Below are 22,928 nucleotides of genomic sequence, written 5' to 3'. Positions count from 1 at the left end.
AATAAAATCTTAAAAAAAAAAAAAAAAAACCCAACAAGCTAAACCAAAATGTTCAAGATCAGTTCAGTTCCTCCCCCTTCCCCCCGACCCCCCAAGTCTTGTCTTCCTTTCGGACGTCGAGGTGAGCGCCGGGAGGGGGCTGCAGGTGGTACCAGCAACCGAGCACCTTTGTTGCACGCCTACTCCTGGACCGACCCGCGCTCTCCCTCCGTCGTTCTCCCCAGGTCCCCGTCCGACACATCTGGAGCCAGATTCTCCCTCCGGCCCGGCGCGCCCCCTGCCCATTCCGGGGAGTCCGCGTTGGAGGTCCGGGAGTGCCAGCCCCGCCTGCCCGCGGGGCCGGGGGCGGGGCCGGGCGGGGCCGGGCGGTGGGGAGGGGGTGCGGGGCTCCGAGACTACACCGCGGCCGGAGCAGTCGGCACCTGCAGCCGTCGGATGCGTCCGCCGCCTCTGAGCCAGCCCTCGATGCTGCGGCCGCCGCTGCTCCTTCTGCTCCTGTTGCTGTTGGGACCCGGACTCGGGCCCAGCGCCGGTGAGTGAGTGAGGAGGGGGCCTCCTGAAGGAACGGGGAGCCCTGCCTTCCCGTCCCTCTGCAACCCCTCCAACTCATCAGCCTCTCCTCCCTGCTCCCGGGGCACCGGGAGCCCCCAGCGCTCCTTTTCCGCCCCTCTGATGCATTCCTTACCAGGTTTCCAGGAACCCTGTCCCCCAGCCCTACCGCCCCCCCAGGCACCCTCCAGTCACCTGTCCCTGAGGTCTAAGGTAGGGCTACGGGGGGGGGGGCGGAGGGGACACCTGGGAGGGCTAGATGAAGAACAGAAGGTGGCTTTCTCACCTGCCCCTGGCCATCACCCTTAGAGAGGTCTCCTCAGCACCCGACTATTTCTGGGGTGTACAGACACACCCACTCGCAGGGAAATATAGGGACACACCACAAGCAGGGAAACATGCAGGCACAGAACACCTTCAGCCTCACCTGGGCACTCAGGTGTAGGGTTCACGGACAGTTTCACACTGGACACAGGCAAAGGGACCTCGCAGGGAACACACATATGCACACATAAAGCTCAGGCAGACCAGACAGCCCGAACACACACACACACACACACACACACACACACACACATGCTCAGGCCCATGGGACACCGGGACAGCTTCGGCACTCCTAAGTAGAGGCTGTCGCGGGCAGAGAGAGCAAACAGACCCCAGGATGACCTGCCTCACCTAAGTTGACGCAGAGGGAGTATTTTCCTTGGTTCCAAACTCAGTGCTGGGCGGCTGCCCCGTGCCTTGGTTCTCTGGAGGGCTGTGCCCAGGACCCTGAGATTGCCAGAGTGTGGTCAGGTCGGGGTGGGGACCTCTGGGGACAGCTTTGGGGCATGGAGTTAGGACTGGGGCCATTTCAGGTATGCTTACACAGGGAGTGTTCCATGGGGCTTGGTAGGTCCGGAGGTCAAGGGACCTTTTCTGGAAGCTTACTGTGTGCCAGGGGATCTGGAGTTGTCTACAGCAGAAATCTGCCCTCAAAGAGCTCCCAGTTGAGAAGGTCACTCCCAGGGGCGCCTGGGTGGCTTAGTCGGTTAGGCATCTGCCTTCAGCTTCTCCTTCTCTCTCTTCCTGCCGCTCCCCCCGCTTGTGCTCTCTCTCTCTCTGTCAAATAAATAAATAAAATCTTTAAAAGAGTTAAATAGAGGGTCACTCCCATAAGCAGACAGCTGCACAGTGTGCTATGGCCACCTGGGGGCAAGGCGGATTATAGAAGGGGGTGAGAGGTGAGCATGGGGTGAGGGCGTGTGCCCTGCAGGGTGTCTGTGATGGGAAACTCAGCTGGAGACATTAATGATGAGCAGGGGCTGCATGGGGGCGTTGAGAGAGGACATGGGGGTGTTGAGAGAGGGGCCCCTTCGTGCAAGGCCTCTGGGCTGCAGTGAGGCCTCTGAGCTTTATTTGGACAGTGGTGGGAGCCATGGGATGTTTCGGGCGGACGCGTGGGCAGCTGGGAACCGCACCTGGCCAGTTGTGGGAGAGCGAGGACTGGTCACCCAGAGAGGAAGACGAAACCTTTAACTGGTTTCTATGTTTTCTTTCTATTTAACTCATCTCTATTCCCCCACCCCCACAAATATGGTACTTTTTCCACCAAGGAAAAACAACAATGGGTTTAATTTTGGCCTGGACTCTTCAAAAAAGTCAGGGTGATGAACACTTGTTTAAAAAAAATTTTTTTTAAGGATTTTATTTATTTATTTGACAGAGAGAGAGAGCACACACAAGCAGGGGGGAGCGGCAGGCAGAGGGAGAGGGAGAAGCAGGTTCCCTGCAGTGCAGGGAGCCTGATGCGGGGCTCGATCCCGGGACCCTGGAATCATGACCTGAGCCAAAGGCAGATGCTTCACCGACGGAGCTACCCAGGCGCCCTGAAAATTTGTTTTAGATGAAAAGCGATGAGACCTTATGGGCAGATGCAATGCACAGACCTGACCTGGCTCCTCCGTCCCCAAGCGGTGGAGAGTGGACACCCAGGAATCAGACAGGCTCCCGTGTGAGTGTCTGCTCCGGGCCACGGCAGCCCTGTGCCTCTTCCCAGCCATAAATGGGATAACAGCTGCCCACAAGACAGGGAGGCTATGCTGTTGACAATAGGAGGTGCCTGTCAATTGGGGAGCACGGTGCTTAGTATGGGGTGAGGTTGAAGTGATCTCACTCCTTACTGTTGCTCTGTTTGGTTTTTTGGACCAATGCCAGAGAATGGACTCCTTCGTTACCTTCACCAGAAGGATTATTGGATGTCCCGGTCACAGTGGATTTGGAGGGCCCTGACCCCAAGCAGTGGCCCCATTGGTGCCTCTCAGCTCTGTCACCTTGGCAGGCCCCCTTCCCTTGCCCTTATTGGGTGAAGAGGAAGGCGCACTGGTTTGGAGGTCAGAAGTCTGGGTCGGAGGCCCCCAAGAAGATCAGGTTCTGGTTGGCTGTGTGACTGTGGGGGTCGTCCTTGGTGCTCCGGCCTCCCCTTCCTCACCTGTGAAATGTGGGGGGGTCCAGTCACCCCTCCTGTGCATTGCTGTATGTCAGAGATGCACGGGGATACAGACAGGTGGCTGGGCTCAGGCCGCAGGGCCTCCCTGTGTGGGAGGAAGCCGTGCCTGGGCAGTGAAAATAAGAGAAGATGCAAAAGGCCCCGAGCCAGAGTCTGGAGGGGCATGGTGCAGGGCAGGGGAGACCCATGGACAGGAAAGCCCCTGCAGGGGAGCCTGGTGGCATGGACACTGTTTAGCTCATCTCTGTTGCCCAGTGCCCAGCACAGGCAACTGGACAGACATTTGATGCAGTACTAGTAGTCTGACTTCATCTGGAGTAGATGAGGGCAGGAGATTGGAAATCAGGACATTCCAGGAAGAGGGGCCAGCTTGTGCAAAGGCGCAGTGGTGCGACCTTTGGGATGCTGTGGCTCCGTGACTTGTTTTCTCTTTCAGGGCTGCCTTGAAGACATGAATAATAGAGCTTGGCATGTGCCAGGGGCTTTACATGTGTGATGCCATTTCATCCTCCTTATTTTACAAACAAGGAAACCAAGGCACAGAGAGGTTGAGTAAGTTGTCCAAGGTCACACAGTGAGGAAGTAGGAAGAGTGGGATTCAAACCCAAACAGTCATCCAAGCCCTTCCCACGCTAGTGCCCTTCCCCAAGCCCTGCCCTGCAACCTCTGACCTTTGTTTCCCTCTAGCTTCCCAGAGGTCACACGTGCACCGGCGTGGGCTTCTAGAACTGGCAGGGACCATGAACTGTGTTGGCAGCCGCAGCCCCCTGTCCTACATAAGCTATGGCTGCTATTGTGGCCTGGGGGGCCATGGCCAGCCCCGCGACGCCATCGACTGGTGAGTGCATGCTTGGGCCTGGGCTCAGAAGGTCCCCCACCCCCTGGGGTAGTTAAGGCCTCTATAAGGAAATACCCACAACCGAGGTTTCTGTTTGGACTAGCAAGATCCTAGCATGCAGTACAACCTGGCAGGCAGAGGGCCTCCTGGGTGACGGGGCATGCAGAGGGAGAGGGAGAAGCAGGTTCCCTGCTTCTCGGGACCCCACAGGTTCCCGGTGAGGACACACCCCGGGTGTCACAGCTGCCCCCACCCCAGCCTCACCATGCGATGAATTACTTGGGCTGATAAAAGAACATAGGCTTGATCAGACTTATTATGCACCAGGAACCGTTCTGAGAAGCCCTCTCAGTCCTCACAACAACCCCATTTCAGAGATGAGGACACTGAGGCAGGAGAGATGAATTTGTCTGGGACCACAGAGACAGTGAGGGGTGGGGGCTGGGATCCGAACCCAGGCAGCTGGGCTGGATTTATGCCCCTACTCGCTGGGCTCTGCTACCATGTGAGAAATGCCCGTTCTGTGCAAGGCTGAGGGTTTATTTAGATCTATCAGCGACTTCCTTTCGTTTATCCTCCAAGGCGGGCAGGACTGCTGTCCCCTGAGGCTCAGGGAGGCACGGCCACTCACCCATTTCCACACAGCCAGTAGGAGGTGGCAGAGGGCACCATGTGAAGGTCTCTTCCCTGGCTTGGAGGATTTGACTGTCCCAGACAGGTCTTTGCTCAGTCTCATGCTTCCAAGGCTCCCGGGCATGGTTGTCTGCTTCCTACACATCCTCCCAGATGCAGCTCAGGCATTGACCCCTCTGGGCTCCCGGAGTCCCCCCCACTCATCCCACGTTCCAGCACTTCTCACCATGCATGTGGTGTCTGGTGGCTTGTCTGCCTCCCCCCATCAGACTGGGGGCTCCCTGAGGGCAGAGCGGCATCTGGCTGACCTCTCCCTGCCAGATCCCATTATGGGCTCCGTACATGGTGGGACTAGTAACTGGATGGAGACAGTACCAGTGAATGAATGAATGATGGGCAGGTTTGGGGACATTTGTGGATGTTTCTCAGAATTGCTCAACAGCAAATTATCATTATTATTATTATTATTATTATTATTATTATTGAGGTCCTATTATGTAGCAGACCCCGGACTGGACACTGGGGACACTGTGGAGAGCAGGACAGAAATGGTCCTGTCCTGACAGAGCTCTGGCCAGTGCAGAGGACAGATGCTCATCAGTCTTCTCCCTAAAATGAGAGTCTCGCTATAAACCTGCCCTGAAGGGAAGGAACCCAGTTGTATGAGACGGTGTAACCAGGAGACCGTCATTGACTGGGGAGGTCTGGAGCTGGATGACATCTTGGAATGGGAGCTGTTCTTAGGCTGAGACCTGGAGGGAGGAAGGATGGGCAGGTAGCCGTCCCAGGCAGAGGGCAGGTCCCACGCAAAGTCAGGAGGCAGGCGGGGCTCGGCTCACACCCGGCACAGAGAGGAGGCAGGTGCGCGGGAGCTCAGAGACACAGAATGAGGCAGGCAGGGGCCAAGGGACGGAGCCAGGGCACACCCCACACACTGGGGTCTGCAAAATTATTTCCCAGGGTGGGGATTCTCGGGGACACAGCTTGGACCAGAAGATGCTGGCTCCCTGCGTGTCCTCACTTAGCCATAGTCCTGGCCGGGAGAGCATCCCTGCCTCCACCCACCTGCTGGTCTGCCTGTCTGCCATCCCCAGGTGCTGTCACCGGCACGACTGCTGCTACACGCAGGCTGAGCAGGCTGGCTGCAGACCCAAGATGGAGCGCTACTCCTGGCAGTGTGTCAATCAGAGCATCGTGTGTGGTGAGTCCCCAGCAGGGCCCGTGCCTACCTCCCCCGAGTGGCCCGGGCATCCCGGCTGCAGTAACTCACCGCTGCTCCCAACACTGCAGAGACCACCCCCGGGAGTTATCTACTCTAAGTGATCTTTAACACAGAGCGCTTACGGAATCAGACAAAGAAACCGGGACAAAAGCTAAAAAAGAAATGACACCAGGTATAAACGACCTCAATGTCCATTAGCTGGGGGCGTGGGTAGATAAACCTGCGATGTATTCTTACTGTGGGTGACTGCAGCCTGCAGAAAGGGATAAGGTAGAATCTCATGCTGACACGAGAAGGTGTTGAGTGGAAAAGCAAACTGTAGGGCGACATGTCCAGGAAAGCACAACTTTTGTTTAAAAAAAAAAAGAAGCATGCAACATAGTAGCATGCTTACTTTCCATGGCTACCTGTAGATACTTCAAAGCTCAGAAAAAGGTATGTAGAGATACAGTGTGTGCTGCAGGTGGCTGTGGTCATCCCTAGACACAGGATCAGGCTAAGGCAGGGGTGCTGGAAGGCAAGTTCACGTTCCTGTAATGTTTCCCTTCCTTTACAAAGAGAATGTCTTCATTAATTACTTTTGAGTCAAAGCTTAGAAAGAAAAGGAATCCACAGCCTGAACTCTGTACGGGTGAAGTGCCCGATCTCTGCAAATTACTCTGACAGGCATCAAAACGAAATCAAATACGAAGGTGGACAGATGGGACGGGTGGGTGGGCAGACGGAGGGGTGACAGGTGAAGCAGAATGTCATTGGTAGACGTGGCAAGGCAGGTGTACGGATGTTCTCTGCTATTCTTTCAGCTTTTCGTGGGTTTGAAATTTTCCACAACAAAATGTTAGGAACCAAAAGAAAATGAAAGGAAAGAACTTAGTGGGAGGCGCCCGAGTTTTCATGTCCTCACCCCCAGCTCCAGCGTGCGATCCTCTCAAGATGCAGGCCAGCTCCACCTTGGTGTGGTTTGATAACTCCCCCGCACCATGGTTCTGAGGCTCCAGCCCCAAACGTCCAGAGCTAGGAGGACCAGAGGCCATGGGCTGGGGCTGGGTTCCCCCCTAGTGAATGGGGGGATATAGAACCTGGACTGAGCCTGTAATGTGAGTGTTCATTTCACTGGCCCTTCTTCCCTAAGGCTGAACCAGTGGAGCAAGCCCATGTTCTAGAGACATCCTACCACTTACCATTAGGGGACCCCAGGAAAACCCCTTCCTCTCTCTGGAACACTGTGCCCTCATCTCTCAAAATAGGGCTAATAGTATTGCAGGTTGGTGTCCCCTGGGCCATGTTTGTCCTGCAAATGTCTTGCTTCACCTGCACAGCATTTAGAAAAGCAATTTGAGCCAGTATTTGAACAATCAAAATAGGTCACATGAAAAAAAATCTGAATTTTTGAATGTCTGGTTTTCCTTAAAAAAATTGGGGGCTCCAATAGCATCAGACCTGGTAGCAACCATTGGCTGGAGCTTAGAGGGGCTGCCGATTATAGGGAGGGCCTCTCTCTCCCATCTGCCCCAGTCCCCACCATGCCCTATTGCCTCACATTGAGGCCAAGTGACAATTACCACATTTCACTTCCCTTGTGCTCTTCATTTCGTTATGGAAAAGAAATATATTTTTTTAAGATTTTATTTATTTATTTGAGAGGAGAGAGAGAGCAAAAGCAGAGGTCAGGGAGAGGGCCAGAGGGGGAGGGAGAAGCGGACTCCCCGCTGAGCAGGGAGCCAGACACAGGACTCGATCCCGGGACCCTGGGATCATGACCCGAGCTGAAGGCCGACGCTTAACCAACTGAGCCAACCAGGCGCCCCTCTCTTCTAATCCTTCTAAGTCTATGGAGGAGAAAGTCTCAGTTCAGTGCTAATTTAGCTTTAACATCCCTGGAACACTTGCTGATTTTATTTTTTTTAACAGAGAGAGCAGGCTTATATCCAAGAACACTTCTGTTCATCAATTGAATTCTGCCTTAAAAAAAATTCTTCCTATTTATCTATCTACCTACCCACTTATCTACTTATCTGTCTTTACCTGCAAGCAGTATGTATTTAATGAGGATAATTGTAACAGAATCCATCCTAACTTCATTGTACATTTTACATGACCAGCCAGCATCGGGCTCCCTGCTCAGTGGGGAGCTTGCTTCTCCCTCTCCCTCTGCGCCTTCTCCCACTCATGCTCTCTCTCGCTTGCTCACTCTCTCTCAAATAAATAAATAAAATCTTTAAAAAAGTTAAGTGTCCCTCAGGGCAACCTTACTGGTTTTTTTTTTTTTTTTTTAAACAAAACAGTAAGAAAAGGACTGATGCATTTATTTATTTTTTTTTAAGATTACTTTCTGATGAATGGTATTTTCCACATATAGTTTCCTTTCAAACGAATTAAAAAGCTGAATCCATTTTAAAAATAGGAAGTAGGGGTGCTGGTTGGCTCAGTCGATTGAACATCCAAATCTTGATTTTGGCTCAGGTTGTGATCTTGGGTTTGTGGGATTGAGCCCTGTGTCGGGCTCCGCTGTGCTGGGTGTGGAGCCTGCTTGGGATTCTCTTGCTCCCTCTCAGGCTCTGCCCCTCCCCTACTCACAGGCATATACACACTCTCTCTCTCTTAAAAAAAGAAAAAGAAAAGGAAGTAATGGGGCACTCGGCTGGCTCAGTTGGTGGAGCATGCGACTCTTGATCTGGGGTCGTGAGTTTGAGCCCCACGTTGGGTGGGAAGGTTACTTAAAAATAAAATCTTAAAAAAAGAAACAAATTGGGAAGTAATAGCACAAGTACAAGGTAGGTAAGGCTGCTGACCCAGAAACTGGTTCCGTAACTTTTTTTCTTTCTTATTTTTAATTGAGATAAACATAATGCAAAATTAAACATTTTATAGTATAAGCTTTAGTGATATTTAATACACTCATAATGTCATCCACCACCTCTGTCTAGCTCCAAAAGATTGTCTTCCTACCCCACCCTCTCCCTCAAAAGAGCCCCACTGAGCAGTCAGTCCTCATTCCCCCTTCCATCACCGCCTGGCAACCACCAATTTGCTTTCCCTCTCTATGGATCTACCAATTCTAATTTTATGTATATATATAAACTGAATGCTGTTATTATATATTATAATATATCTCAATTGAATTCTATTATTATATATAATAATATAAAACAGAATATATATTATATATAACATTATATAATTCATACAAATGAAGTATATATAATATTTCATATAAATGAAGTCATACAATCTGTGGCCTTTGGTGTATGGCTTCTTCCACTTACCATCATATTTTCAAGGTTCATCCATGTGGTAGCAGGTAGCTGAACTTCATTCCTTTTTAGGGCTAACATTCCCTTTGTAGGGATAGACCACATTCTGTTCATCCATTCATCCGTTGGCGGACTTTGGGTTTTTGCACCTGCTGAGTACTGGGAATAGTGCTACTCTGAACATTTGGGAACAACTATTTGTTTGAGCATCTGTTTCCATTTCTTTGGGAGATATCACTATGAGTGGAATTGCTGGGTCATCTGGTAATTCTCTTTTTACTTTTTGGGGACCCACCAATTCTCATTAGCCATGTGTGAGGGATCTAGTTTCTAGAGGGATCTAGCCTTGTCAACACTTGTTATCTTCCTGTTTGTTTTGTTTGTTTGCTTTTAGTAGGGGTGTTGAGTGTATCTCATTGTGGTTTGGGTTTGCATTTCCCTGATGACTAACGATGTTGAGCATCTTTTCATGTGCTTGTTGGCCTTTTTAACATGTTCTTTGGAGAAATGTCTATTCTTTTGCTCATTTTTATTTTTTTATTTATTTGTTTATATATTTTTAACGTTTTATTTATTTATTTATTTTTTATTTTTTTAAAGATTTTATTTGAGAGAGAGAGAATGAGAGATAGAGAGCACAAGAGGGAAGAGGGTCAGAAGGAGAAGCAGACTCCCTGCTGAGCAGGGAGCCCGATGCGGGACTCAATCCCGGGACTCCAGGATCATGACCTGAGCCGAAGGCAGTCGCTTAACCAACTGAGCCACCCAGGTGCCCTTAACGTTTTTATTTTTAAGTAATTTCTATACCCGATTCGGGGCTTGAACTCACAGCCCCAAGACTGAGAGTCACATGCTCTACCGACTGAGCCCACCAGGTGCCCCTTTGCTCATTTTTAAATGGGTTGTCTTTTTATTATTGAGTTATAAGAGTTCTTTATATATTTTGGATTCTAGACCCTTATCAGATATGTGATTTGCAGATGTTTTTCCTCTTTTTGTAGGCTGTCTTTGCATTTTATTGATAACATCTTGGATGCACATATCTATTTTGTCTTTGGTGATTGTGTATTTGGTGTCCTAAGATTTTATAATCTGAACTCTTACATTTAGGTCATTGATCCACTTTGAGTTAATGTTTGTATATAGTATGAGGTAGGGATCCAACTTAATTCTTTCGCATGTGTATATCCAGTTGGTTCTAACGCCACTGAGACTCATTTTTCCCCCACTGAATAGTCTTAGTACCCTTGTTGAGAGTCACTTGGCCCTAGATGGATGACTTCCCTGGGTCTCAGTTTACTTACTTGGAAGATGGGTGTTGCAAAGATGAAAAAAGCGTTTATAACATGATAAACAGATTGGACTGGGTTGTTACTCTTTCCCTTCCCTTCTCCTCCAGCTGTCAGCCTGATCTGAACCTCTCTCTGATCTCCACTACCTCCATTAGAGAGAATGGAGGATCTGGCATGATTCTCCATTAAACCCACCACTCCTGCACTGCAGGGAAGGAAGACGTCGTAAGGGTTACTGGAAGGATGGTCTTAGATATTCTTGGACTCTCAGCTGTATCTCCTTAGCATGAAGTAGCAGTTGGTATAAGAGCAAAGCTGAATTAATATGGAGACATAATATCAATTTTTAGGACCAAAAGTGTCGCAGACATGGTCTTGTCCAGCTCTCTTATTTAGAGTTCGGGAAACTGAATGAAGCTCAGGGAAAGAAGTGACTCGCTTAATGTGGTGGTCATGTGGCCACTCCTGGGCACATCCCCTGCCCACAGACTGCCCCCAGACTGTCCAGCCCCAGGGTGCGCAGAAAGGAGATGAAATGGGGCTTGACTGGGAAATCGGTTGAAGTTCTCTCCCTTGTCCCTTCAACTGCATGTTCGGCTTGCCGCTAAGCATGCGAAGGCGATGTCTGTAAACTATTTATTGGTGTGTCTGCTGGTGGAGTTCATGCCTGTTTACAGAACTGCCCTCCCTGAACCAAACGAAAAGAACCAAAATATCTATTCTGCATTTGTTTTTGGCTAAAAATATTCTCTTCTTCTGTTTGGAGATACTCCGAACATAGCCATTTACCTAATTACAGGTGTTGCCCATTTTCCATTTATGGGCCTGACTTAAATATATTAAAAAAATTTTAAAGCCTATGATAATATTTACTGGAAGGTCTTTTTTTAAGCTTAATCCTTGGGGGCTGTTTTTTCCTTTTAAGTTTTTATTCTTGAATAACATGATGCTGTTGCATTCCTGAGGCTATGGAGCAAGACATGAGGCCATGTCTTGCATTTGAAAGAAACTTTCTGGGGAGCCTGGGTGGCTCAGCCAGTTAAGCATCCGACTCTTGATTTCGGCTCAGGTCATAATCTCAGGGTTGTGAGATCGAGCCCCAAATCAGGCTCCGTGCTGAGTGTGGAGCCTGCTTAAGACTCTCTCTTCCTCTGCACACCCCTACCCTCCCTCACTCTCTCTCTAAGGAAGGGAGGAAGGAAGGAAGGAAGGAAGGAAGGAAGGAAGGAACTTTGGGTTGGAGCACAAGGTAGGTATAAGTGTTGGGTCAGCTGATTCTGGGCTGGAATCCTGGTTCCCCTCCCTGCTTAGTGTTGTGATCTTGGACAAGTTTCTGAATCCCTCTGAGCTCTGCTTTCCCCATCTGTAAAATGAGAATAATAAAATTTAGATGCTGGATTTGTATGAGGATTGGAAACAGTGTATGGCTATCCTGTCGTCCTCCCAGCAGATATTATTGAGAATCTACTCTGTGCCAGGCTCCATGCTAGGTTTTGGGCAAGACGGAGAAGCAAGGTTCTGTAGTCTAAAAGGAGGAGGGTGGGATATAGTGTCTGTGCTGATTGCTGTTATAAGTACTGGGTCGGAAAATAAAGTAGGTGAAGCATCATACCTGCTACAACGTGGATGAATCTTGAGAACATGATGCTAAGAGAGAGAAGCCAGACGCAAAAGTTCACATACCAGGTGACTCCATTTTAATCAAATGTCCAGAATAGGCAAATCCATGGAGATGGAAAGCAGATTAGTGGTTGCCCGAAGAGATCAGTGGGACTCAGGTGAGGGGAAATGAGTGACTTCTTAATGGGTATGAAGTTTCTTTTGGAGTGATAGAAATATTGTGATGGTTGCACAACACTGTGAAGGTACTAAATGCCACTGACTTGTGCACGTTAAAATGGTAAATTTTGTTTTGGGAATTTCACCGCAATAAAAAAATGCAGGGGAGCAGGGTAAGGGATACTTTTTTATATAGAATGGTCTGGGGCCAGAGAAGCAGTGATAAAATGCCACTGAAACAGAGACCTGGGGAATGTGAGAGGAGCCATGTAAAGAGGTGATAGGAACAGCCAGTGCAAAGGCCCTGAGGCAGGAATGAATGTCTGGGTGGTCCAAGAAGCTCAAGGAGGATGGTGAGGCTGGAGCAGAGTCACCTAGATGAGAGTGGTGGGTGATGATGTCAGAGCGAGAGGGTCCAGATTGTACACAACGTGGAAAGCATTCCTCTGACATGGGGAGCCAAGGTTTTGAACAGAGGAGGGACATGATCCGATTTGCGTTTTAACTGAACTCCTGGGCTGCTGTGTGGAGCATATCCTGGAAGGAGTGAGGGTGGAAGCCAGGCACTGATTATGAGGCTCTGGCGGCAGTCTTGGTGAGGACATATGGATGGATGGGTGAGTGGAGAGGAGATGGCTGGGGTATTCGTCTCAGTGAGTCCATCCTTAGACAGTCAGCTCTGTGGGAACAAGACCACCCTGGGGCTTCAACGGCTCCTTCCTCGGGAGTCCATGGGGTCATGCTGCTCTGGGGGTGCCTGCATCTCTCATGCGGCAGCCTAGGGGAAATTTACTGGCAAAGGGCTCTGTCATCCATCTATCTACCAATCATCGTCTATCTGTCCATTCATCCGCCTGCTTGTTCTCATTCAAACCTAACGTGTTTGTTGTGAAAAACTTAAACGTTAAGGAAATATCGTAATGTGGAGGGGCGCCTGGGTGGCTCAGTCGGTTGAACGTCTGACTCTTGGTTTCAGCTCAGGTGTGATCTCGGGGTCCTGGGATCGAGCCCTACATCAGGTTCCGTGCTCAGCACGGAGTCTGCTCAAGGATTCTCTCTCTCCCTCTCCTTCTGCCCACCCACCCCATCCCGCTTGCTCCCTCTCTCTGTCTCTCTAAAATAAATAAACCTTAAAAAAAAAGATTGTCATGTAGAAAGTGACACTCCATCCACCAGAGTTAACTAGCTTCTTTTTTGTTTTTTTTTTAAAGATTTTATTTATTTATTTGACAGAGACAGAGACAGCGAGAGCAGGAACACAAGCAGGGGGAATGGGAGAGGGAGAAGGAGGCCTCCCGCGGAGCAGGGAGCCCGGTGTGGGACTCGATCCCAAGACCCCGAGACCATGACACGAGCCGAAGGCAGACGCTTAACGATTGAGCCACCCAGCTGCCCCAGAGTTAACTAGCTTCTGTTAAGGTTGCCATCTCTTCTACCAGATTTGTATGTGTGTGTAAACATGCTACATATATTTTATCATTTTTTTCACTTAACATCGTATCTTAGACATCTTGGAACATAGGAGTCGACCTCTTTCTTTTCAAGGAAGATAATAAGGGGTGCCTAGCTGCCTCAGTCAGTAGAGCCTACGACCCTTGATCTCAGGGTTGTGAGTTCGAGCCCTACGTTAGGTGTAGAGATCACTTAAAAAATAAAATCTTAAAAAAAATAAAAAAATAAAGCAAGATAATAACCTATGGCAGAATTTCTTAGTCTTGACACTGTTGACAATTTGACTCCAGTAGCACCGCCCCCCACTCCCACTGTGACGACCCAAACTGTCTCCAGACATTGCCAGATGCCCACGGTTGAGAACAACTGGTCTGGGACATGAAGGTACTTTATTTTGACCACTTCCCCATCAACTGCTGCCCATGGTTGCAGAGATCGTGGCGGCTCATAAATCCTTGTGCACCTGCGTGAGGGTTCTGTAGCATCGAGTCCTAGAACCATTGGGTCTGATGGTGAGTTTGAGCCATCTCTAGTATTTGTATGTAGAAAGGGCTTGGGGGCTGGCTCAGGGACTTTTTTTTTTTTTTAAGATTTTATTTATTTTGTGAGAGAGAAAGAGAGAGCACAAGCAGGGGGAGAAGCAGGCTTTCCGCGGAGCAGGGAGCCCGATGCGGCACTCGATCCCGGGACTCCAGGATCATGAGCTGAGCCAAAGGCAGACGCTTTAACGACTGGGCCACCCAGGCGCCCCCTCGGGGACTTTTCTTGAAGGGGAATTTACATGGCAAGCGCACTTAAAAAAAAATGTGAATCATGTTTATTTACAGACGCTTGGGAGGGGATAAAGGGGGAAACTGGTGAATATTAGTGGGGAGGAAGGCCACGAAAGCTCCCAGCCCCCAAAGGTCACCTCTTTTTGGCACTGCGAGTCAGTGGTATTGATATTTTAAATCTAACAGATATCTTAAATTACACCTTGAAATAGTGACTCTTCAAATTTTGTTTGAGATTGCTTTTTCTGTGAGGAAAGTATCATAGGGGTCAAAGTAGAAAAGTCTGAGATTATAAAATATAAGTTTGATGGGAAACAAAACTCCCATTGATACTATACAGACAACCCCTTGACTAACCTTCTGGTGTTTTTCCTGTCTTTTTCAATGCATCATTAAAAAAATACATGGCATCACTTCTCGGCCTTTTGGCTAAGATCAAGTGTAAAAAAAAAAAAAACGGCAGTATGTTTTGTATCCCTTATTTTTTGCCGAAGTATAAGCTGTTGCTCATGTCATTGAAACCCTATTAAAGAATCCTGTGTTACAAACATGAATTGCAAGGGTGGGCGCGTTCTGAGTCCTTGCACCATCTCCTTCCTGCAGACGGGTCACGAGACCCAGTTGGGGTCCTAGTCTTCTCGCCACTTTTTGGATTTCTCCTCTGGAAGGTTGGGGTGCCCTGTGGCACAGCCCTGAGGGCTGGGTGAGATGGGGACCATGGAGCCCTTTGCCTGGTACCTGGCTTTGCATAAATGCCCAAAAAAGGCTGGCGTCCGTCGTCCTGACTTCTTGTTATTGATTTAATGAATTATAACCAAGGCATTTTGCAAAGAGTTTAAACACAGGCGTTTGGATTTGGGGGGTGTTTGTGTTTGGGCCTCCCTTCCAGTAGTTTTCTAGAGTTTGGGAAGCTTCATGATGAATTTATATGAGAAAAATGTTCTCTTTCGGTTCTCTGTTAATTTTTCCAGTTAGGCAAGGAGTAAGTGTCCGTTGTGGGATGGTTGGACAGCTGGAGAGGTTAAACCTCTCTTACACTTGCTAATCACCCTGCTTTTAACCAAGACACCCCGATTTGGGGCTTACAGCCTTTAGGGAGGCAATATCATCTAACTAGCCTTTAATAGAAATTTACCTCCCCTGGTTTTTGTTGTTTTTTGACCAGTTTCTTATATTTATGGTATAAGATTTTGGTTTTCTACTTACGGCAATGATAGAATTAATTTTTTATTTTTAAATTTATTTAATGTAACTTAACACCATGTAATATAATTAAATTATAATTTATTTAATAATTGACTATTTAAAAATGAGGGGATTTTTTTTAAACTTTTTTTTTTAAAGATTTTATTTATTTATTTATTTGACACAGAGAGAGAGAGACAGCGAGAGAGGGAACACAAGCAGGGGGAGTGGGAGAGGGAGAAGCAGGCTTCCCGCTGAGCAGGGAGCCCGATGCAGGGCTCGATCCCAGGATCCCGGGATCATGACCTGAGCCGAAGGCAGACACTTAACCGACTGAGCCTCCCAGGCGCCCCTCCAAGAAACATGAGAGGATCCTTAAAGAGTGGCTGGCTGCTGAAGGAGGTCGGCTCCTTCTTACTGAGTGTCTCCTGTATGCCCTGCATTTTACCCATTGGGTAAAATGATCTGTTCGGTGTCTTTTCGATCTCCCAGCAGCCCTTAGAAGTAGGTACTATTAGTATCCCCGTGTTGCCCTGAGGAGACACCTAGAAGGGATGAAGTGATGTGTCTAAAGGCACAGAGCTGCTACATCCATGACCGAGCTTGTTAACTACAAAGCTGCCTCTGGAGGGAATTTGGAAGGATTCAATGGTGGGTGAGTTTTGTATTTACATGTATGTGAATAATTAAAAGCCCACACTAAGAGGCAGTGGGTGGCATGGTTAGGTGGGATTTCCAAAGCTGTTTCAGGGATCATGCCCTCTAGATTAGTAAAATACCACTTGAAGATCAGGGAATCTTTCTAACCCCAAGCAGTGAATCTCCGATGGCAGGATTACTGCCAAGGCGGAGACTGACCTTCGAGTGGCGGCCTCTGCGTCTCTACAAGGCAGGCTCAGGCTGGAAGGGGAAGATGGAATACACTCTTGAAGGAGCAGGGGGAAGAGACGTGGAGAAGGAAGGCAGAGAGACGCAGGCGGAGCCGACATTGACCGAGTGCCCGTCCCTTGCCAAGCTGCTGCTGGGCACCCTACATGGGCTTCTCCGTGACCCGTGTTTCCAGTGAGGACTTGGCTCAGAAACCTTGGGCAAGGTCACCCAGGTAGGAAGTAGCAGAGCAGGCATTCCGAAAAAGCACCCTGGATTGTTCCCAGGCACCTACTGCTTATCTGCACGGATCCTCCGGGGAGGTAGTGTAATATTGACGCGGAAGAGAAGCCAGAAGGTCGTATGGACTTTGGACTTTTCCATCTGAAAACACTTCCCTGGCAACTTCAGGTTCCTTTTCCATAAAACGGGGTCAACATCGCCCCCTCGCCAGCCCTCAGAATTTGCCAGGATGGAGATCACGTGGTGAATTGCCAACAGTCAGGTAGATGCAACTTACCACCCTTCCTGCCTCCAGCTTCTTGGCTTCCCTAGTGTTTACTGTCAAGTCTCTGAGAGGCCCTGCTTTAACTCAGTTTCCCCACTTCTTCCAGGACCAGCGGAGAACAAATGCCAGGAGCTCTTGTGCAAGTGTGACAAGGAGATTGCTTACTGCTTAGCCCAGACTAAGTACGATTTAAAGTACTTATTCTACCCCCGTCTCTTATGTGAGAAGGACTCGCCCCAGTGTGACTGCCTAGCCTAACTTGGAATGTTTTTTTACACAAGGAAATAAAATCTCTTTTTCACTCATCAACAGCTGCATTCAGTTCTTTGCAGGAGGGAACGAAGGCCAAGGGTGAAAGCTGCAACCTTTGTTTGCTTTCTCTCCCGGAACTTGGGGCTGGAGCCTGTGTGGCTTCCAGTTTAAGGTCAAGAGTCCCGTGCTATTTTATAAAACCACAACTAGGCCTATGGCTGTATTGGGTTTGGTACCATTTTTTGAGATTCACCTTTTATGAAAAGGGCTGAGCTTTGTGTTCTAACCTGCTCCTGACGGCAGGTGGTCAAACATGAACGAACACCTACCACATGCCTGGCCTTGTTCTGTGTTCCGGGATGAGGCAATGAACAAGATGCCCCTTCCTGGGGCGCCTGGGTGGCTCAGTCAGTGACGCATCTGCCATCGGCTCAGCTCATGACCTCAGGGTCCTGGGGTCGAGCCCCGGTTGGGCTCCCTCCTCAGCGGGGAGCCTGCTTCTCCCTCTCCCTCTGCCCCTCCCCCCTGCTCGTGCTTTCTCCCTCTCTCAAATAAATAAAATCTTAAGATGCCCACTCCTGTGAAGTTCTAGTCTGGTAGTTATGAGCTTAAGAAAGAGTATTCGTCTCCATCCCACTCCACCTAACGGTTAAATTTCCTGGTTACAGAGGTAGAATATACTCAATGCTTAAAAAGATAAAGGAAAATAAAGACAAATATAAAGGAGAGAAAAAAATCACTCTAATTCCCACAATCCAGAATAACCAATTTTAGTATCTCTGTGAGCTATCATCAGTGTTTTCTGTGATAACTAAAAATGCAGTTGAGATCACAGCATAGGACTTCAAGGTTTTCCCGATGTCATTAAAAAACCTTTGGAAACTTCATTTTAAGTAACTGTATAACATACTGTTTTATAGATTGCCCACTTTTGGGTATTGGTATTTCCAGTTTTTATCGATTATTGACGTGACGAGGCTGCTTATCAATAAATCTTTGCTACACCCCACCGCCCCTTTTTATTGTTCCTTAACCCAGTGTCATGGCCGAGGGCAGGCCGCCCCAAGATAGGTATGGTATGAAGATTATTTTGAACTGAAGGCAGCAGAGACCCTGCGGGCTCAAGAGAAACTTTTGCCCCTCCTTTTAACTACCTAGAAGAATCTAAATTGGGGGTCTGTCCTAGAATGAGGGTTAGTACCAGAGATCAGTTTTATCTGAGCGGCCCATCTGCATGGCAGGGCAAACAGCTCGTTACCAAACATCTGCATTCCTGTGAAATGCATTCCTTCCCTCTGACGGCCCACATCCCTACCTTAGTGCAGGATGACATTTGGCCTTGTTTTGCCCCTCTTTGGAATTGCCATGCCTGCATGGATTCCCCGTACATACAAAGTTAAGTTTGATTTTCTGCTGATCTTTCTCTTGTCAATTTGATTCGCAGTCCAGCTGGAAGGACCTTGAATGGGGACAGGAATTCTTGCTCTCTTACACCAGACTTGCCGAAGTGTAATTTCTGCATCAAAGGGCCTGAATATTTTCAGTAAGTGCCCCGTTCTGGAGTACCCAAGCCTGCTATGACTGAGAGGGTCGGAGGGCCGAGACAGGCAGCCAGTGACCCCGGCTCTCAATGTGCCTGTCCCCACTCTGGCGACAAGAAGCGAGAGTCTGGCCCAGCCTGTCTGCCCTTCCTCCTTCCCAACGCATATGTGGGTATTACTCACTCATCCTTGAAGCAGGATGTGGGGAGGAGGTGGGGAACGCTGTGAGCCCATAGGGTACACGTGGGGGCACTGGACTGGCAGTCTGGCCCGGGCCTAGCCCCACCGATGCCAACCAGCCTCCCCGTGCTCAGCTGGAAAGAACAGTAACTGTGCAAGGCACCAGGCCAGGGATGTGCAAATAGTGCATGAAGTCCCCAGACCTGCTATGCGGTCAGTGACAGGGGGAAGGCCTGGCAGCCCTGGGGCCTAATGAGCAAGCACAAGAGGAAGAAAAACACTCTCCCTCCTTTTTACGTTAGACACCGCAGGGCAGCTCTCACATCAGGCTGGGGCACTTCAGTGTGACTAGCAGGCTGTATGGGGCAATGCAGATTTTCTTCACATTTTCCAAGCAATTCTCTTTTTCTCTAGACAGCACTTTTATCTATATAAAAATCTTTATTTTACTTTCAAGTGATATTTTCAAACTTTCGGATGCAAAGTTTGAGGGAAATGTTCAAAGGTTCAAAGGATTAATGAAGGGTTCATGGAGTCACAAAACAACACTGTGGATGCAAGCCTACCTCCGCGGGGCCAATCTTCCAATGGCTCATGTTCACACCTGCTGTCTTTACACTGGAAGGAAAGAAAAGGCCCTGCTTCATCTCATTCATGTTTATAATTACAGCACTTGCTGTAATTATACTTGTTGTTTTATACATCAGAACAGGACAGTAAGATTATACAGTGCGAGGTCAATGTACAAAATGTTTCCTTGAACAAAAGGATTATCCTGGATATTAAATTCCTGAAAACAAAACAAACCAACCCCACAACAATCATTTTAAGTAGCACTGAGGCAGCTCAGCCTGACATGAATTACTCTCCATTATTGCCTGACATCCTACTCAATCCCCACCCCAGAGTCAGGGATCCAAACTCGCAGCGATTATGTGTGGAAAACCTGACGACAGTCTGACCACCAGTCTAGTCTCAAAGAGAATCCTTTTAGATGCTTAACTCTTGACAAATCTTCTAGCGACTCTTTAATAATACAGAATCATCCATCAGATTGGGGCTTCTCCTCTGCATTTTTTATGTGCAACTGTCTATACCTATGACAAAGTCTTCTCCCGGTTTTCCTAAATTTGCCTTAGAGGACAGGCCTGGCCCCAACGAGCCGGGTCTTGGGCTCGGCCTCAGGCTGCAACTGGCGCTGGGAGCCTTTGTCAAGCGGGACCACTGACGCGGCAGCCTTCTGCCATTGCCACACTACATCCTCTGGGGTCCCAGTCCTTGAGAGCCGTGGTGGAGCGGGCCTCCCCAGTCCCTGTGAGGAGGGTGGCTGGCTGGGAGGTGCTGTTGCTGTGTCAGCCGAGCTCTGCGCTGTCAGTCCCTGCCGCCAGGATGCCACAGGCATGGGAGAGAGGACCTGGTTAGAGCCTCTGACAGACAAAGCAGCACCTTGTTCATGAGGCGCAGAAATAGGAAGTCTGCTCCCTCCCCCGCCCCCCCCTGCTCAAGCATCAATGCTCCAATGTCAAGGAGGCTGGAAGAGTCCCTCAGGGCCTGCGCAGTGCAAGTCACAACACCTGGGTTTCCAGCCGTCGGACTTCCTTGACCACGAGATCAATGTTAATAATTGGGTTGAAGTACAGGGCCCAGTAAAATAAACAGTTGCAAACAAACTGAGGAATCAGGGGCCAGAACATGGCCACAAAAAGCCCCTGTGTTGATACTTTCCAAAAATGGCTCCACATCCTCTGAGGCACGGTCCTGGGAAAAGAAGAGAAGCATCTGAGCAGTGGAATGGTGATGCTGTTTCTAATGATGACGCCAGAGTGCTCGGGCCCTGGGCCTTCTCCCAGCATGGAGCCTGGCCATTGCTGCTGCAGACACCTTGCTTCCTGGCCCTGCTGCCCGAGGCATGCCTCTGCCTGACCAACCATCCTCCACTCCCAGCATGCAGCCTGCAGGGTATGCCTGGTCCTGGTCCCCACACCGGGCAAGCACCCCCCACCCTCCCAGCACAGCCCCCCGGCTTCGTCGCTGGGTCGCACTTGTATGTATTTAATATCCGTATTTTCTCTGTGAGGCTATGGGCCTTCAGAGTCCAGACTGTCTGTGTTCTTTACCAAAACATCTGCAGTGCCCAGCAGAGAGCCAGGGGCAGAGGAGGGGCTCAGTTAACCGAGAGCCTGAATAAATCAAAAGGAGATTCTTGTCAGGTTTTTGGAACTATATATAAGGCTGTTCCTGACTAATGAGGCCAAGAACTCTGAGTCTTGGGATGTTTAAGACTGTAAGGATGCTGGTGTGGGGCTTTGTTACTTCTGCCTGCCCACTAGCCACTCCCTTTCTTCTGGAAACACTTTCTGGTTTTCCTTCTGGGTGCCTCCTTCCCCTTTTCTTTTCCATGTGGTCTCGGTGGATCTGAAGCCAGCCCCTGGTTGGGAGGGTGAGGGCATGCCTTGAGCCTGGACAAGGAGAGCCTGGCATACCCCGGCACCGGGTGATAGATCTGGGTGGGCATGGGACCCAGGCAGGGCCAATCAGAGCGAAGGAGTGTGAGCCCCGAGACTGTAAGTGCTATGGGGAAAGAAGTGCTCTCTCTCCACCAGGGGTGCTAAGCTGCTCAGATCTGTGCCCCGAGTGACCATGGGCCCTGCGTGAAGAGAGCTGCTGGAGGCTGACCAAAAGAGCAAAGAGCAGGGCTGTGAGAGGGAGAGGATCAGTCCTGACGACAGCGTTTGGGTCTCTGGATCCGGCCGTGCAGGAAGCCTTGGTGGGGCATTTCTCTTTTTGGGAAAGCTAATTCGGGCTGGTTTCTATCACATGCAACCAAGAGTCCTGACTCCGACTGGCTAGCCCAACGCTCTCATTTTCTGCATTAATCCAGAGAAGTGATTACTGTCCTGCTCAGTGGCCGAGCAGGATTAGAACTCATGCCTGCAGAATTCCTCACCAGATCTCATTATGCTCTACCACAGTGCCCTCTCCATAAAGAACCCTTTTCTTCTCACTTATGTATTCCTTAATACAATCCTTCATGCACACCCCCGGCCCCAGAAGTACATGATATGTTATTACACGGGGATAAGATATATGGAGAAACTCTTGAACACTGAGCACCACGAAAACTTCCCCGCCCCCAAACATGAGGACAGTTTCCTATTCGCTGCTTAAGCAGTGTTTCTAAACCAGGGCCCAAGGACCGTTTTCCCGTTTACCTACTACTTCAGAGAGGACCCTTCCACCACTTGGTCAGTCTTTCGCAGTGCCTGCTGTGTCAGCCATCTCCAATGTAAAAACACACTTACTTCAGTTCACTTCTTGACCAGATCCTCCAGAAGGAGAATAATTCCAGAACCGAGAGTAACATGGCATTGACGATGAGAAACCGTGATGTCCAGTAATGGACCTCCAGCCAGTCCCAAGCAAATTCAGCAATCAGCTGGTATGGAAGGAGGGAGTACTTGACAAGAAATTCTCTCCATTGTTTCCATGTGGGCTCTCGAAGATCCTTTAAAATAACATAAAAATAAGCACAAGTGGGCACAAAAAGTCGTGAGGATTGACTTTTACGGAAAATACTGTGGTCCTCACGGTGAACCTTACGTTTATTAAAACACCCGCATATCCAACAACATAACATGACATTTCCATCCATCAGCTCACCTTTATAATAACTAATCTTACACTGGATAAATGTTACCAAAGAAGTTGAACTGAGATTCTTCTTATGTAATAGTGGAAACGCACGGGGTGCCTGGGTGGCTCAGTTGGTTAAGCAACTGCTTTCGGCTCAGGTCATGATCCTGGAGTCCCAGGATCGAGTCCCGCATCGGGCTCCCTGCTCAGCAGGGAGTCCGCTTCTCCCTCTGACCTTCTTCCCTCTCATGCTCTCTCTCTACCATTCTCTCTCTCTCTCAATAAATAAATAAAAATCTTTAATAAAAAACTCTAACCACAGATATTAGCAAATAATTAACCAGAGCATTTAAACAACTCATGGAGGCATCCAGAAGGCTTATGGGAAGCTCAGCAGGACTGTGTACAATGGAGCAGATACTAAGTATTGCAAGAAGAAAGTGAGCCTGCTGAGTGAGCAGGGGTTGTTGGGGCTTGTTAAA

The 22,928-nt window shown here is 49.1% G+C and overlaps 2 protein-coding genes across 3 annotated transcripts in view; one reads left to right on the top strand and one right to left on the bottom strand.

Moving 5' to 3' along the window:
* The first annotated feature begins 415 nt into the window (after positions 1-415).
* Positions 416-19,089, top strand: LOC113933017 (group 10 secretory phospholipase A2-like). The gene is made up of 4 exons (XM_027612661.2): positions 416-532; positions 3,725-3,875; positions 5,603-5,709; positions 16,947-19,089. The coding sequence occupies exons 1-4, from the start codon at positions 436-438 to the stop codon at positions 17,096-17,098; spliced, it is 507 nt and encodes a 168-aa protein (XP_027468462.1). The 5' UTR covers positions 416-435; the 3' UTR covers positions 17,099-19,089.
* Positions 19,090-19,234: 145 nt separating this feature from the next.
* The window catches only part of BFAR (bifunctional apoptosis regulator), a 28,043-nt gene continuing 24,349 nt past the window's right edge, over positions 19,235-22,928 (bottom strand). For both annotated transcript variants that reach the window (XM_027612660.2, XM_027612659.2), the window contains exons 7-8: positions 22,116-22,318; positions 19,235-20,571 (exon numbers count right to left, since the gene is read on the bottom strand). In XM_027612660.2, coding sequence (XP_027468461.1) covers positions 20,379-20,571; positions 22,116-22,318 — 396 coding nt within the window. In that variant the 3' untranslated portion in view covers positions 19,235-20,378. The remainder of the gene's footprint in view (positions 20,572-22,115; positions 22,319-22,928) is intronic.

Source organism: Zalophus californianus, chromosome 10 (genome assembly GCF_009762305.2).
Source record: "Zalophus californianus isolate mZalCal1 chromosome 10, mZalCal1.pri.v2, whole genome shotgun sequence".
Taxonomy (NCBI): Eukaryota; Metazoa; Chordata; class Mammalia; order Carnivora; family Otariidae; genus Zalophus; species Zalophus californianus.
The sequence above is the reverse complement of the archived record's forward strand: the minus strand, read 5'-3'. Positions and strand labels throughout refer to the sequence as shown.